Source organism: Paramormyrops kingsleyae, chromosome 11 (assembly GCF_048594095.1).
Source record: "Paramormyrops kingsleyae isolate MSU_618 chromosome 11, PKINGS_0.4, whole genome shotgun sequence".
NCBI classification, from domain to species: domain Eukaryota; kingdom Metazoa; phylum Chordata; class Actinopteri; order Osteoglossiformes; family Mormyridae; genus Paramormyrops; species Paramormyrops kingsleyae.
This window is the reverse complement of record NC_132807.1, coordinates 16844340-16856928: the sequence shown is the minus strand read 5'-3', so window position 1 is coordinate 16856928 and position 12589 is coordinate 16844340. Positions and strand designations below refer to the sequence as shown.

The window sequence follows — 12589 nt, the reverse complement described above, 5'->3', positions numbered from 1 at the left end:
TATTCTGCAGGAAGTTAAAAGGCAGACGCAGAGACAAAGACACGCAGACAGATATATTCAGACAGAAACGCAGGCGTACAAAGAGACCCAGACAGAGAGACATGGAGACAGACATAAGCAGACAGAGAAATGCATACATAGGGACACAGACAAAAAGACACGCAGACAGAGAAACACAGAGAGAGACATACGCAGACAGAGAAACACAGAGAGAGACATACGCAGACAGTGAAACACAGAGAGAGACATACGCAGACAGTGAAACACAGAGAGAGACATACGCAGACAGAGAAACACACAGAGAGACATACGCAGACAGAGAAACAGAGAGAGACATACGCAGACAGAGAAACACAGAAAGAGACATACGCAGACAGAGAAACACACAGAGAGACATACGCAGACAGAGAAACAGAGAGAGACATACGCAGACAGAGAAACACAGAGAGAGACATACGCAGACAGAGAAACAGAGAGAGACATACGCAGACAGAGAAACACAGAGAGAGACATACGCAGACAGAGAAACACAGAGAGAGACATACGCAGACAGAGAAACACACAGAGAGACATACGCAGACAGAGAAACAGAGAGAGACATACGCAGACAGAGAAACAGAGAGAGACATACGTAGACAGAGAAACACATGCATACAGAGAGATACAGACGGACACGGACGAAGGGACAGACTGACAGACACAGACAGAGGGACATGGTGACAGACATACGCAGACAGAAACACACACATACAGAGAGAAACAGACAGACAGACACAGAGAGACAGACAGAGACACACAGAAAGAGAGACACACACATCTAATCAAGTGCGATTAGCGGCCAGATTCGTAAGGTGGGTCCAGATCTATAAAAATGAAATGCAGAAACAAATGACACTTACAAACTCGCAGAGATGAACGTGCAGAGATCTGGAACTTTCTCCAGCCCACTGATTGGGTAAAGGGGACCTGTAGTTCACAAGGATCATGGGCTGTCTTAATCACAACCACAGCAGCACTCAAACTGTGAGCAGATTTCCCGGGGTGTCATATGTGACAGTCACCGTTAAAAAGAGTGACCTGAGCTGCCTGGGGGGATCTCGATTGCTGTAGGGGGGTTGGGGGGGGCACTCTCTCACTGCAAGGGCTTTAGCAGCACATTAACATCGTACTAAATTCGGGGCTGTGATGGCACTTAAGACCTTAACGGAACCTGGTCCCAGCAAGTCTTCAGGGTAAGCGGTCACTTAACCCTAACCATTACCGTTGCCATGGTTTCAGCATACAGTCCAGCCAAAGGGCATTGACTGCAGGTTTTAAGTACTGGAATTAGGATGGAATGTAATGAAGGTCTCCAGAGTCACGATATTACTAATACACAGCACACCGCCAGGCATTATGCCTGAAAACCTCCACTATTAAAATAAGCCTCTTGTTTAAAGGAATAAATGAAATTTCCAGGTCTCTGCTCGGGCACGATGAGGCAAACTAACAGCTGCCACAGAGGCTGATGTCCAGCAGACCCACTGGCCATGAGATTTCCGAAGACTTTTAGTGGTTTACACGGACTTAGAAGGAGAAAAACTATATTCAAGACCTGAATAGTTACATTTGTCTTATGTCATGGTTATGAGTCAGTCAAAGGACAGCAGCGGCTGTAAAAACTAGCCGCCTGCATCTCCTCACTTCACATTAACCCCTGCTGCGGTCAGGCGTTAGACTTCATCTGGGGATGAGAAGATGCTGTAGTTGTTCATGAGAGGCTGGGCTTTGCGTGAAGCAGTCCAGCACCTGTCCCGTCCTCTTACTCTCATTTCCCGCCTGGCTGCCCAGCCACTCCAGCGGCTTCTGCCTTCACCGCCAAACCGCTTCCTGACTGGAGCTCAGCAGTGTTGGGAAGATTACTTTGGAAATGTAATTCGTTACAATTACAAGTTACTCCATTTAAAATGTAATAGTAGTGTAACTATTTCAATTACTAAATGAAAGTAATGTAACTAATTACATTCGATTACTTTTTGATTACTTTTCTAAATTATGAATGAATATTCTCAACTGTTGGTGTGGCACGCTGAAGGTAGGCATGTCTTCCCTGCCTTGTGTATTATGACTGTTTGCAGTTACAGTAAGCTGCACCTACCTCTAGATGTTTCCTTAGGTTGGACATGGACTGTTTAGGTCTCGACAACATCTTTACAGCCGGTAAACACGCACTGCATTGCACAGTTAAATTTGTGCCTTTTTCCGTAATATATCAGAATTGTTTTTTAATATTTCCAGCAATGGAATGCATTACTTTCCTTGTCTATGGAAGAGGATTAGGGCCACCATGAAAATATTATTTGAATTCTGACTTTAATGTCAGACTTCTGACTTTAATGTCAAAATTCTGACTTTTTTTCTAAACTCAAAAGCAATAAAAATACTGGTATTAAAGATATTAGCAAGGTTTTGCATACAATCTTATGATGTAATCATGAATATTTCCATAAGTAACTAATTTAATTACACTTTTTTTCTCTAGTAACTGTAACGGATTACAATTGCATTTTTTTTGTAATTAAATTACGTAACGCCGTTACAAGTAACTCGTTATTCCCCAACACTGGTGCTCAGGCACAGAGAGCAGAACAGAACCTCAGCGCGGAAGCTCCACATCATTAAACTACACTTCAAAAACCAGCTTGAAACTGCACATGCAATCCAAAGGCTGGTATGCAATTAATAAAATCCATCCATTCATCCAGCATTTCTCTACCAGATGCCTCTGTTTATCTCATGGTTAGTAAACAGACCCATGGTTTATGTTAAACGGGGACTCTATGCGTGATCAGAGCCCCTTCCCCCTCTCCCGTGATGGAGTTCCAGTACTGTTTTGTAGTTCAGGACCCAGTGAAGGAAGCGATGAGGCAGTAAGAAAGTTTGCAGACCCACATACCTTTTTAAGCCAAGTGAAATGCTTGTAAAAATCAATGTGGCCCTCCATGCCGCTGGGCCATTGTGCCCAAGTCTCCCCAAGTCGAGCTCTGCTTCCCAGCGGCTACAGTTGGAGGACGGAGTGCGGCGACCCCGAGACTCCACCGCTCACGCCCACTTCCTGCGACGGCACGGGCCGCTAAGCATGTGGTGTGGAGCGCAGAGCTCCAAGCTGCAACTCCGACCCGCTGCCTCGGAGTGCAGCTCAGCCCAGCTGCCGGCTCTGGCTCCCCTGCCCTCTCTCTCTCCCTCCCTCTTTCTCCCACCCTCCTTCCCTCCTCCTCCTCCTCCTCAAAGACTGGCTCCTGTTAACTCAGTCCTCTTAACGCATGTCTGACTGCTGCTGCATTGAAGGAGGCAGTAATGCAAACAGGGCACGCCAGTCGCAGGCAGTCACAGAATCCGGGGAAGGGGCTGCACTGCTGCTTTTAGTTAGAGCTCTGGCTGGGATTCATTAGGCCCTGTTTCTCCTTTCAGAGCCATAAGACCCCCCATGCCCCCACCCCGAGAGGGGTGACCACGGCGAGAGGTTACATGGCGTCGCTGCTGACACCTGTGGGCTCCCGGGATCGCCCTGAGAACTCCGCGGCCTCGGGGCGTCTCATCAGGCAGCCTCTGTACTTACCGCCCCCCCCCCCCAATTCAGGGCTTTCATGACTCTCAGCCATTTCCTGTTTGGATCACATGAGAGTGAGTGGGGGTGGGGGGTGGGGGGATCTTGCAGATAACACCAGACAAATATAACTGCAGAGCAGAAACAGATCAGCAGGGGGGTGGGGTTGGGGGGCTTTTTACATTTACATACCAATGGGGGGCGGGGGGGCTGATGGTTCTTGCCACAAAAAGGGCCATTTGTTGGTTCTTATACACTTTTGTCATAGGAAGCCTGGAAATGAACTGATGGGACAGATACTGTTACCATGCTGCTTTAGAAGCTTTCTGAAGATCCAACAACCTCTGACTACGACCGAGACCCTCCAGGAAGGAAGGAGAGCCCTCCCCCAGCTTGTAGCTGGTCAATAACTCAACAGGAGATGGTCATGGTCCACTTATGGCTATCACCAGATGGACTTCGCATCCACTTTTGTGTGAAGACCTGCTTCACCTTTTTCTGAAGAGGACCTGGTGAGACCTTCTCTGTGTGGAGCATGGTCTCATGGTGTCACAGTCACAGCCGCTTGTTCTAGATGACTGTTTGTAGGGAGACATTTGCAGACGCTACCCTTAGCTTCTCAAAAAAGTAGCAAAACGGTCACTGCGGCACAGACTATTGGTCCCTCGGCCCAAATAGACATCTAGAAATCTCAAACACTCAGACGGACAGTGAGTCAACAGAGAGATACTCAAATCGGAGCAAGTGACTAAATCTGAAAGCTGCAGCTTTAGCTTTACCCTGACGGCAGGGCAGGATCCTGTTCTCCGCTTGCTCATCCGCAGCGAGCCGCTTCTCCAGCGCCACGCACTACAGCTTAGCACAGCTGGCAGCGCGGACGCCCGTGATGGAGCGCAGGCCGGTACGCGGCTCTCATCCAGCAGCAGGAGCACTCCCTGGCCGCAGAGCCCAGAGGCCTGACATCAAAGGGCCGCCATGGAGGCCTCTCTCAGACACTAGGCTGACTTAACCAGTTCCAGATGCCTTCAGAAGAGGCAACACCGCCGCCCTGCTGGAACCAGCTGCCCAGAATCACCAACCAATCATCTTCCAGGTCCCACGTGAGCCTGAACTATCTGTTCTCCTCCACTGGGGCAAGAGTGCGGGAGGATGGGAAGTGCCACTTAAGTCCCGCCTCTTGACAGCAGCTCTGGCTCATCTCCAAGCAGGACCCGGCCCATGATGCATCTCTTCCCAGTGAAAAATAGCAGGCATGAGGGCCTGATGCAGCTCTATGTCAGGCTACCCTAAATCAGGCTCATCGTATCATTATACTCTTCACAGTGAGTGAGCCTGCAAATTCACATGGCCGGAGAACACCGCGTACCCCCTGGCCAATCAGCGGCTACTCCATGAGTAATGTCCCCTGGGCCCCCCCACTCACCGCACCCATCTCCAGCCAACGCAGCAGGGTCTGCACCGTGGGTCCAGCTACCTGCGCGTCTATGGCGTCCTTCTCCTCCACGCCAACCTGCGTCTCCACGGCGAGCCTGAGCTGCTCGGCCAGCTGTGGCGCCAACAGGGGGCGCCGCTCCGCCACCTGGGAACCTGCATCACAGAGCGACATCTGAGGGGGCGTGGCCTCTAATGAGCACGGCGGTCTGCGTGTCACAGAAGATCCACTGCAGCTGCTGGGTCCCAGAACAAACCCAGGAACACATGGAAGCCATCAGCACACGTGTGTCTGTCGCACACACTTTCTTATTTAAGCAGATGATATAATCTCACTCCAGAAATAACAGGCGTGCTGGAAAAAACTCTCACACTGTATTTTCTTGCCCCTCCAGTAAGTACAGACTCGTATCAGCAGCACACTGACCAAGGTTTGACTCGATGTCCATATGCAGAATTTCTGAGGCGGACTGTATCTCACAGACTAACTCATGGGATTTATTACACGAAACCAGTGCAGCCCGTAAATACACGACCCACATGAAAGCAAGACCAGATTAGCATTAAGTGGTTATGGAAACAGCTCACGTGACCAAAGCCATCCAATAGCGTGGCACCATCAATCAGACATGCATGGCAAAGAATCACGGCAAGCCAGCCGCTTTTGATCAAGTGCAAACAGTGGGATGGGTCCTTGCTGCCCACGTGGTTTTAACTACCCTCCCCCCCCCCCCCCCCCCACACATTTGTGCAAGTACCATAAGGGTAGGACCCTTGATCATGGGAGGAGGTGCTGAAATTCCCCTCAGATCTGAGCCTGGATCTGCTGGCATGGATCCCTCGGGAATGATGTTTTCAAGCATTGGGTTTTACTTCAAACTGTGAATCCACACAGCGTTTGCCTGGATTTGCTCGAGGTGTGACGTTGGTGTTTTATCATAGGAGGCATTTCCTGTTAGTACCGGCTAAACATTCGTCTCCCAGGGTACACACCAGGAAGCAGAGCCTCAACCTGCTCGTGATGCATTTCGAAGGGCCATGTGGTATGGACACAGATCGCAGTGTCGGATCCTTCACGGCTATGGACACAGATCGCAGTGTCGGATCCTTCACGGGTATGGACACAGATCGCAGGGTCGGATCCTTCACGGGTATGGACACAGATCGCAGGGTCGGATCCTTCACGGGCCTAGTGGCTGCCGATGATCCCGCTGCTGTAGCATGATCATGTGACCTCTGAAGCTCCTCCCTCAGAGATCCTCCCCATCATCCCTCCATCATGCCCAGAAGTCAGAGCTGCCGACATCTGTCTGGAAAATCTAAACTCTAATTCTTTACAGATTAGGCCACTAAACAGACATTAGAGTCTTTTTAAAATTAAAAAGTTATATCTTGTTAAGCATGGGTGTCTTCAGAAATATGTTATATCCTCACCATAATACTAATGTAATACCCCCATACCAATTCAAATTTTTATAATGTGGGATGAGGACATTTTCAAAAAACTCATTTCACTAAATGAAACTGGTTATAGGAAAAAGCAAATATCAGAACAGCAATTACTAAGTTCAACCAGCAGGTGTCACTTGTTTAAAAAGCTACTGAAGCAGTTAAGTCTGTCAGTGAGCAGCCAATCAGTGAAACACAACCCACCTCACACAGCACAGGACTGCATGGGAGTCTGGGTTTGCCCCCATCCTTAAATTTAATCTTGCCGACGTGCTTCACATGAGCAATGCGACAAGCACTAATCCACTGTGGTGGATGAGGGACTTTGCTATAATGACACTTTAATTACACTCTGTTTTTACCACTCATAAAAGGCCATTCCCAAACGTTTCGAATAGCATTCATCTGACAAATGCCGCCACTATGTCCACTCTGCTGTCTCACAAATAGCAAGAGCTACGAAACCAGTTTAATCGCAGCAGATGAAAAGAAATGAATCTCTCAGTGACAGCGACCCGACAGGGCAACGATGGGGCTGCCTGCTGGATTTATATGACATCTTACTCAGAGAACAAAGTTTTCTTTCTTTACTGGGGATTTAATATTTAATTAAATGGATGGGGTTCAGATTTCCCTCTGTGGCTGTGGTATATAAATGTGAAAATACCCGCAGTCTGTCTCCATATGTGGTTACGGTGGGTGTGACCTGAAAGGAGACTCCCTCAGTCTCCATCTGCAACACAGGCTGGTTTTTCTCTCTCTCAATCACTCTCTCCGCCACAATCTACGTACCTGCTGAGGTAAACCCTCACCCGCTACTGTGAGTTCAGGAGATCATCTCCACATCATGCATCCTCAGATCATACCCAGCATTCCAGCCATCAGCCTCCTCACCATACAAACAGCATTGAAGAGTATCAAAGGTGCTGTTTCCTTCTGCACAAATGAACTATTTTTAACATGCAGCTTTGAGAAAACAGGCTGCATGTGATCAGCTGCTGCAGCAGTGAATGTTTATGCTTCCTAGTAGGTCCCCAGCACAGGAGGGGGGGGATCTGGCCATCTACCCTCACTACTCCCCCCCATTCAGTGCAGCCCAGTGCGCCACCTGATACCCCTGCGATGACTGATACACAGGGCAGGCTGTGAGGTGTCAGGCAGATAGAGCGGATTGTGGCGACTGCAGGGGGGTCAGAGGTACCGTACCGCTCTGCAAAAACAGGCCATACAGCCACTGTTTAGATAAGGTTCCAGAGCATGGCACAGCCAAACAGCACTGGGGGGGGCAGCAAAAACCGGATCAGGAGCAGACTGGGAAAACGGAGGAGAGGAAGCAGTAGCAGCTTAATGGGGAACTTGGGTGTCGGGACAGAGGCCTCAGGAAGGGTGTGGAGCGTGACCCAGCCACCTCAGGAACGGTGTGGAGCGTGACCCAGCCACCTCAGGAACGGTGTGGAGCGTGACCCAGCCACCTCAGGAACGGTGTGGAGCGTGACCCAGCCACCTCAGGAACGGTGTGGAGCGTGACCCAGCCGCCGCAGGAACGGTGTGGAGCGTGACACAGCCACCTCAGGAACGGTGTGGAGCGTGACCCAGCCACCTCAGGAACGGTGTGGAGCGTGACCCAGCCACCTCAGGAACGGTGTGGAGCGTGACCCAGCCAAAGGCGTTCGAAAGGTGTGTGTCATGCACAGCTGGAGCCACTTTACCGACATTTTGTGATGGGGGACAGCAGAGAAGAGTGTTTAGAAGAGTGCTTCTCAACCCAGTTCTTGGGGAACCCAAAGACAGGCCACGTTTTTGCTCCCTCCCAGCTCCCAGCCAATCAGGAACACCAAATACCTGGTACAGGTGCACTGGGAGGGATCAAAAATGTGGCCTGTGCTGAGAAATACTCATTCAGCAGGACTGATCACTGATCAACGAGCTGTACCTGCGATGATCTCATCCATCTGCTCCAAGGCCGCTTCGAGGACGTGGCTTGCATCGGATGCCATGGCGACCAGCTACAGCACTGGCGGTCCGGTACCCCCCCAAGTCCTGCAAAGCACATGGGGAGGGACGGGAACATGGATGATTTCTGGAATCGATGATCATACTGGTCTCAAGCGGATGAGACGCCAAAGGGATTTGTTTACAGCAGAAGGCTCCCACGGCTGGGGTTCCTCCTCACAGAATATTCTGTATGCTGGATGGAGCTCCTCCGGATCCTGGGGGTGAGCGTCCCTGCCTCAGCACTTCCGTGCAGATGCTGCAGTTTCAGGATGGGCTCTTACCCTCCTTAAGAGGCTTTTCTCTTCCCTAAACAATCCGACATTTTAGTCGTAGGCTAGATGGATTTTTCTGCTGCTTTTAGCAGGGGTACACAAAACGTCCCTCACATATTCAAACACAACAAATGGCCTATATATGTGCAAATGTTACAGATATATAGTTACAAGTAGCTGCCAAAAATGATACATGTGCACGCAAACACACACTTTATCATTCACATTATCTCTGCTTTCAGTGCATTCATTATTGCCACCTGCTGGTGTGGACTTTCAGTTCCCGTTGGTCTAAGAGGAGTACAGAGCAGCTGACTGCTGACAGGTGACTATTTAACTGCTAACAGCTTCCACTGGGCTAGTATGGATCTGGATTCTGTAATTCTCTAACAGAAAACCTAAGGGTCATGTTACAGCATAAACAAATTAACCTCAAACCCCAAATCAGTTAATTAAAAGAGACAAACTCAAGACAGAAGTATGGCTTTTTTTAAAACATCTTTTCGCAGTTAACACTGTTTGCTGGTTGCGGGCCAGGGGGCCGAGGGAGGGACGGGGACGCGGTGGGGCCAGGGGGCCGAGGGAGGGACGGGGACGCGGTGGGGCCAGGGGGCCGAGGGAGGGACGGGGACACGGCAGGGGGGGCCGAGGGAGGGACGGGGACGCAGTGGGGCCAGGGAGGGACGGGGACGCGGCGGGGCCAGGGGGCCGAGGGAGGGACGGGGACGCGGCGGGGCCAGGGGGCCGAGGGAGGGACGGGGACGCAGCGGGGCCAGGGGGCGGAGGGAGGGACGGGGACACGGTGGGGCCAGGGGGCCGAGGGAGGGACGGGGACGCGGCGGGGGGGGGCGAGGGAGGGACGGGGACGCAGTGGGGCCAGGGGGCTAACAGTCCAACCTCCCTGTGCTGGAGTTGTATGAAACAGAGGTGGCCATGACACTCAGGACAGTGCAGTACTGAGAGCAACTCACTGACAAATGCAGGGTAAACTGGCACAGCAGAGGAACACAAGGCCTTCACTGCAGCAGAGCTTTGTTCCCACAGCCACACCTACAGTACAGTCATTAAAGCATGTCGACAGACTGCGGGGACACACCCCAGCGTGACTCTCCTCCATCGCCTGGCTCAACCTGTTCCTCTAGCTGCCCTCTGTTCCCACAGATCTCAGCGTAGTAACACCCCCCTACACACACCCACCACCCCCACATGCTGTCAGTAAACCAACCAAAACTGGACGGACGCGGCTTTCAGAATAAGCTGAATATCCACAAATATCCCGTGGGGATTTCCTTCAATTCCTTAAAACGGTCCAATCTGCCTTAGCACCTTATACACTCACAGACAAATCTGACAGGGTGTGAAATGAAAATTTAACATGTGTCTGTTGGGTCTGCTCCCGGCTGTGCCTGCATGTTCGCTAACATACATGCAAAAGTGCAACATTCGTGAGTATTATTATCACTATTATTATTAACAACAATAATAAAACACCATGTGGGAGAAGAGTGAGGTTGAGGGACGGCCCACGTGGCTGCGTTTGCACAGCCGGACACGTCTGTTAACGCTGCAGCTGAACAGCCTAAAGCGACATGGAAAAACAGCACAGGGAGCTTGAAAGAACAACACAAGCAAAAGGTACCACTGCAAAGCAGCTTATAATTCAATTCAACTGTTTTTTAAACAGAAGCCTCGATAAGCAGCGTCGAAATGAATCAATTAAACAGCGGGAGAGAGAGATTAAAGCGAGACAGGGTGAGAGAGAGAGAGTTCAGCCAGCATGGAAAATTCAGGGCACTGATGATGGAGCGAGAGGAGCTCACAGGCGGCTGCAGGCGCAGACCGGCCCGGCGATCACAGATCATCACCATCCTCACTTCACCATTAGCGATGGACCGCACTGGCTCTACACTGAGCACTTACATCCAAGCTATAACAGCACATGGGCATTCATCTCCTCAACTCCTCAACAGCAACATTTTGGCCAGAGGCTCCTAGATGCCCCCGTGGCTGGGGTTCCTCCTCACAGAATATCTTACCCCCCCATAAAGACGCGGGCGTCGGATGCGGAGCAGCCCGGCTCATAGACACACTGCCTGTCCGTCTGCGTCTCTGGGCCGGATCGCCCAGCAGTGCACAGCAGGGGTGGGCTGCCCCCCCAAGCAGCCAATCGTGGCACGCACAGAGGGCAGGGGCCACGGATGCTCACAGACACGGCTCTCTGCACTTATGTTACACAGAAACACTCCTTTAGGGATCACTCTGATTACTCCTGCTCCGTGTTTTTATAAATCTATGTGAAACACACAACTATATATAAAAAAACAACAACACAGCGATTCATTTTCATTCTGCTGGGATTCTTACTGATCACATTTCATCATGTAGGACAAATCATCGTCATACTTTAAGCTGACTGACTGCTGGATCCGTGTGGCGTCTCTTTACAGTTTCTATTACGGAAACAGGTTACAGATGGATGCAGGAAAAGGTTTGATACATATCAGCTGTTTGCAAACTTACACTTGTGCGCTCAAGCGGCAGCTCCAACGTGAGCCCGTCCAAACCTCTGCGAGCAGAACCTCCCGGCGTGAATGGACAGGCTCCGGCGAGCACCTCCCGGTATCACTAAAGCGATTAGTGACATCACAAGAGTCACATGCCAGCCTGAGCTGGAAGGATGTTACAAAGATCCAACTTTGTGTGTCTGGTTTCTGTACATCGTCACGGTAGAAATGCTTGATAAGCTCTGAGAACAGGGGCTAATTTAAACGTGGAAACACGGGGCCACCAGAAACCAGCCGTTAGCAGTAGGGCTTCCTAGCAAACACTGCAAGCACACTTTGTCAATAACTGTTAAAAAAAATCCCTTTACTTTACTCATAAGGCAAAAAATAAAATTCAAATTATTTAAACAGAAAATTGCTTAACCAGCTATTGCTCAACAGGCTAATGAAAATGTAAAATAAAAACGTCTGAACCAATATCCAGAAATCAGTTCTTATATTTACCGTGAGATACGTTCGTGCAGGAAGCGTAATGATCGGGGTTCCCGTGCAGAGTGGCACGCCTGCACTGTGTTTACCTACTAGATTAACTGGTAATCAGACAAACGCAACCACCCTGACCCAGCGGCGAGGAAAGACCTCTGCATGCAGAAATGTGAGTGAAAATGTTGCTCTATATACATTATATAATGCAAGACAAATAAGCAAATTAACTACATCAGCACTTTTCATAAAATGGAAACAGTGCTGGAAACAAATATAGGAATATGAAAAACTAAATCCAGGATCTGTCTGCAATATGAAGCTCTTATACGTTATTAAACAAGTTAATGTTGTTTGGTAACACAAGACTTCTGCTCCAATACTTCCTATTTCATACGTAACCCAACACCAGTTTTGTGCATTGTGACAAAAAATGAGATAATTCACTAGAAATGCATCTGAGTCTGAGCTAGAAAGGACTCATCTGTCAGTATAAACTGAAAACAGTAACAATAATGAAAAAAGCACCTTAAACCAAAAGCCCAGCCTGAAACTGACAGGCTGAGACATCAAATTGTGATAATGTTTAACTGGATAACAAGGCAGTGCTTCCAGAACAAGCCCGGGGGAGGGTCGGGGGGGGGGACAGGGGGCTCTGCTGACCACCCATGTGAGCAGCTCTGGACTTTGGGCGGAGGCTCAGCCTTTGGTAATTGGCCATAACTTCTGGAGCCGTTTAATCGCTTAAGAAACTGCCGTTTCCTTTCCAAATGCGAGTCTGTTCCTCTCCACACACACTCACCTACAAATCAGAGATTCAGAGCAAAGCCAATGGCGTTAATGACACCTGAGCAGTCCCCACGCACACC

At 49.8% G+C, this 12589-nt stretch overlaps 1 protein-coding gene across 8 annotated transcripts in view; it reads right to left on the bottom strand.

The window, feature by feature from the left end:
- ppfibp2b (PPFIA binding protein 2b) overlaps nucleotides 1–11872 on the bottom strand; it is a 32841-nt gene extending 20969 nt beyond the window's left edge. For 2 of the 8 annotated variants that reach the window (XM_072718145.1, XM_072718146.1), the window contains exons 1-4: nucleotides 11742–11870; nucleotides 11254–11358; nucleotides 8400–8506; nucleotides 5010–5173 (exon numbers count right to left, since the gene is read on the bottom strand). In XM_072718145.1, coding sequence (XP_072574246.1) covers nucleotides 5010–5173; nucleotides 8400–8463 — 228 coding nt within the window. In that variant the 5' untranslated portion in view covers nucleotides 8464–8506; nucleotides 11254–11358; nucleotides 11742–11870. Of the gene's footprint in view, nucleotides 1–899; nucleotides 1093–2935; nucleotides 3195–5009; nucleotides 5174–8399; nucleotides 8507–11253; nucleotides 11359–11741 lie in introns of those variants that run through there. The other 6 variants (XM_072718151.1, XM_072718147.1, XM_072718149.1 and 3 more) reach the window with 6 other exon arrangements.
- Between the last annotated feature and the right edge of the window lie 717 nt (nucleotides 11873–12589).